A 3691-nucleotide genomic window follows, 5' to 3' on the forward strand; every position below is an offset into this window, starting at 1 on the left:
ATGTCGGATATTAAGAGTAAACAAGAGAGTAAACAAGAGGATGACACTCAGATGCAAGCAGAGAAAAGAAGCATCAAATTTACGCCAAAAGGTTTGGATTTGTATATAAAGACATGCCAAGAAAAGCAGAGTTCAATGTGTAAGCAAGCATCTAAGTACATGGGGAAAACTTCTGCTTTAATGACCTCACATGAGAAGGTTAAGGAAGTGTCTTCTGAATTTGGGAAGTTTATTAAATGCTATCAAGATGCAAACGCTTTGCAAGAATCCTTTTTAAGTTTGCCACTGCCAGAAGATGAAGTGAAAAGGCAAAGCGCACATTTTCAGTCTAAGGTGACAGCATTCTCTGTTTTTATGGACAAAGTAAAGGTTTGGTTGCAGGAAGCAGGCGAGCCGTATACTGAACAAAGCAATACTGCTCTTAATGATCAAGCTGTTGAAAGTTTGGATGAAATAAATCCTGAAGACAGTGTCTCTAATATCTCAAGTGTAAAGCCACCTTCGAAAACATTGTCACAGCAAAGTCGAATTTCATCAACATCTTCCGCACGCATTAAAGCTGCGGCTGACAAGGCAGCGCTCATGGAGCGACTCGCTGCATTAAAGAAAAACATTCTATTGAAGCGCAAGAGGAAAAACTGAGAAAAGAAAAGGAGAAATTATCCTTGGAAACAGAGTTGGCAGCAACTAAGGCAAAGCTTCGTGTCTTAAAAATAAACTCAGTTTGTAGCTCTGAGCGTTCTGATGGAATGAACTCTTATTTTGAAAGAGGGCACGTACAAGAAGCGCCGTGTGCTGATACATTTGTTCCGGCAGAAAGAGATTACTCTGGTACAAATTCTACATCTGAATCACAAGTAATCGTACCTCAAAACTCAATCAACTGGAAGCAGAACAAATTCCACTGTTCTGCATAGTTGTTTGTTTTGTTCACACAGCAATCATTTACTAGAGAATTGTAAGCAGTTTAAAGCTAAAATTCATCGGGATAAGCTGACTTTTATCAAGGAAAGGGGAATTTGTTTTGGTTGTTTAAAAGTTGGTCACATAAGCAAAGACTGTAGGAGTCATTTGAGACACAGCAGCTGAGCAAATGATCATTTCATGCTGAAGACATCCTCAGACAGATTTAAACACATACATAAACACAGCCTGGTGCCAATAACACAGCTAATGACACTGCTGTATCACTGGCTTTACTGATTAAAGACCATATCTGAAGGAAATCTTTGAACACAACAGAAAGTGACCTTTTAAACCTGCCACACTGATGCTGCATTCAAGGACCATTAAAAACATTTGAAAGGACTTAAGAACATGAAGAAAATGTGACTTGTTTCTCTGTAATGAAGCTGTTTTAGTGAAGAAAGTTGAAAGGTCACAGAGCGACTGCTGAATCTTCTGCTCTAAACATGAACTCTGAACTTTGTGATGCTTCAGGAGGAAAACTGCTTCAGTTATTCTCTCAGATTAGTTTCATATTTTCTGCATCAGATTTGAGTGAGATCCTGGAATGAAGACAGAAGAAAAGACTTTGTTCAAAGTTTGATTTATAGTCAAACCTTCCAGTTTATTCACACAATAAAACATCAACACAATATATGAATTCATTCATTAAAATCACAGTTTTTCCTCATTTGTTTGATGATTTTGACCAAAACAAACACAAACACACACACATGGTCTGCCATACTCATAAAGAGAAATGTCGACATTTTTCAAGACAAATATTCCAGAAACATTTAGAGGATAGAGAAGTTTACATTTTCATGTGCAGAAATATTTTAGTAAATCAAAATGATGATGAGCAGTGATAGCCTCCATAAACAGTCACAGGAAAGATCTCCTTTAAAAACTCAGAAACATCAAGAGAACAACTAGAAGATGTGGAGGTACCACCCATAATGTTTGACTGACAGCTGATCTCTGTGCAGAAATGATGGAGAGAAAATAAAATGAAACTAAAATACAGATTTAGACCCACAATATGAAAGACTTCAGTCTATTTCACTTTAATCAACTCAGCAGTGTCTCCATAATTACAGTAAACCATCATTCCAGCATAGAGCGGCTGAGTGAATGTGGTCTGGACTCTGTGGAGGAGAGTCATGGTTTCAGAGACGCTGTAGAAGGACAAAATACCTGCTCTGTGATCCAGGTACACTCCTACTCTGGAGGAACGAGGACCTGAGACAGGAGTTTGGATGTTGTTGTACCTAAATGTAAAACTGTTGTTGTTACAAAATAATGACCAAGATTTGTCATTACGTCCAAATCCACATTCATTACCCCCTCCTTCTCTGCTGATATTCTTGTATGCGACTGCTACATAAACTCTCCCTCTCCACTCCACCTCCCAGTAACAACGTCCAGTCAGACTCTCTCTACTCAGGACCTGAAACCAGTCAGTGAATCTGTCTGGATGATCAGAATAAGACTGTTGTTGTTTCACTGCTGTTGCTTTTCTGTTCCCCTCTGATAATAACAGCTGTTTGTGTGCTGTGTTTGGATCCAGTGTGATGTTACGCGAATATTTTAAGAATCCAGCTCTGGTCTTTGGCTCTGGTGGATCTGACAGTAAAACATCCACTTCAGTGACTGTCAGTGAGATGTTTGTCCATTCCTCTCTCAGAATGTCCTGTAGTTTATCTCTGACCTCTGACACAGCTGCTGTCACATCCTCAAAGTAGCTCAGAGGACGGATATTGATGCTGGATGAGTCTGTAGACTCACTGAGTGCTGACAGTGAGGGGTAGTTGTGTAGAAACTGGATGTGATCCTCTGTGTGTGAGAGCTGCTTCAGCTCAGCATCTTTCCTCTTCAGCTCAGTGATCTCCTGCTCCAGCTTCTCCTCAAGCTCTTTGACTCGACTCACTTCAGTTTCCTGCTGGGATCTGATCTGCTGCTTCACATCAGAGCTTCTTTTCTGGATGAGATGGATCAGCTCAGTGAAGATCTTCTCACTGTGCTCCACTGTTTGATCAGCAGACTGATTGATGGCCTCCACCTCCTGTTGAAGCAGCTTCACATCTTTCTCTCTGTCCTGGATTCTCTGCTGGATGTTTTGTCGACTCACCTCCAGCTCTCTCTGCCTCTCAGTCCTTTCTGCTGCAGCTGAGACTGTGTCGTGGCCTTTATGTTCATCCACAGAGCAGAGATAACAGATACTCTGCTGATCAGTACGGCAGAACATCTTCATCACCTCATCATGACGAGAGCAGATGTTCTCCTGGAGCTTCTTGGAGGGCTCCACCAGCTTGTGTTTCTTGAATGTAGGTGAATCATAATGAGGCTGAAGGTGTTTCTCACAGTAAGATGCCAGACAGAATAAACAGGACTTGAATGCTTTCATTTTTCTTCCAGTGCAGAAATCACAGGCCACATCTTCAGGTCCAGCATAGCAGTGATCAGCAGGAGCAGCTTGGAGTCCAGTCTTCTTCAGCTCCTCCACTAAATCTGCTAACATGGTGTTTTTCTCCAGGACAGGCCTCGCTGTGAAAGTCCTCCGGCACTGAGGGCAGCTGTAGATTTTCTTCTTTTCCTCTTCATCCCAGAAGCTTTTAATACAGTTCATGCAGTAGCTGTGTCCACAGGGAATAGCCACCGGATCCTTCAGTAGATCCAAACAGACTGAACAGCAGAATTTTGTTTGGTCCATTTGATTCATGTGCTGTGCCGTTTCACCGTCTCT

At 41.5% G+C, this 3691-nt stretch overlaps 1 protein-coding gene and 1 pseudogene across 2 annotated transcripts; one reads left to right on the top strand and one right to left on the bottom strand.

Annotated features, from left to right (window-relative positions):
- LOC146612961 (uncharacterized) lies at positions 1–917 on the top strand (annotated as a pseudogene).
- Positions 918–2002: 1085 nt separating this feature from the next.
- Positions 2003–3691, bottom strand: LOC146612962 (E3 ubiquitin/ISG15 ligase TRIM25-like). 2 transcript variants are annotated; one of them, XM_085378661.1, is made up of 2 exons: positions 2876–3658; positions 2115–2171 (listed from the first exon to the last, which is right to left on the bottom strand). In XM_085378661.1, exons 1-2 carry the CDS (start codon positions 3656–3658, stop codon positions 2115–2117), a joined length of 840 nt encoding a protein of 279 aa, XP_085234787.1. The 2 variants fall into 2 exon arrangements, with proteins under 2 accessions (XP_085234786.1, XP_085234787.1); XM_085378660.1 differs by having other exon boundaries at positions 2003–3691.

Source organism: Diplotaxodon limnothrissa, linkage group LG18 (genome assembly GCF_057381915.1).
Source record: "Diplotaxodon limnothrissa isolate DT_005_m linkage group LG18, D_limnothrissa_male_GT1.1, whole genome shotgun sequence".
Lineage (NCBI taxonomy): Eukaryota > Metazoa > Chordata > Actinopteri > Cichliformes > Cichlidae > Diplotaxodon > Diplotaxodon limnothrissa.

Excerpts from the sequence above, each read along its gene's own strand:
- LOC146612962 (XM_085378660.1), bottom strand. The coding sequence starts at position 3,667 with ATGAATCAAATGGACCAAACAAAATTCTGCTGTTCAGTCTGTTTGGAT.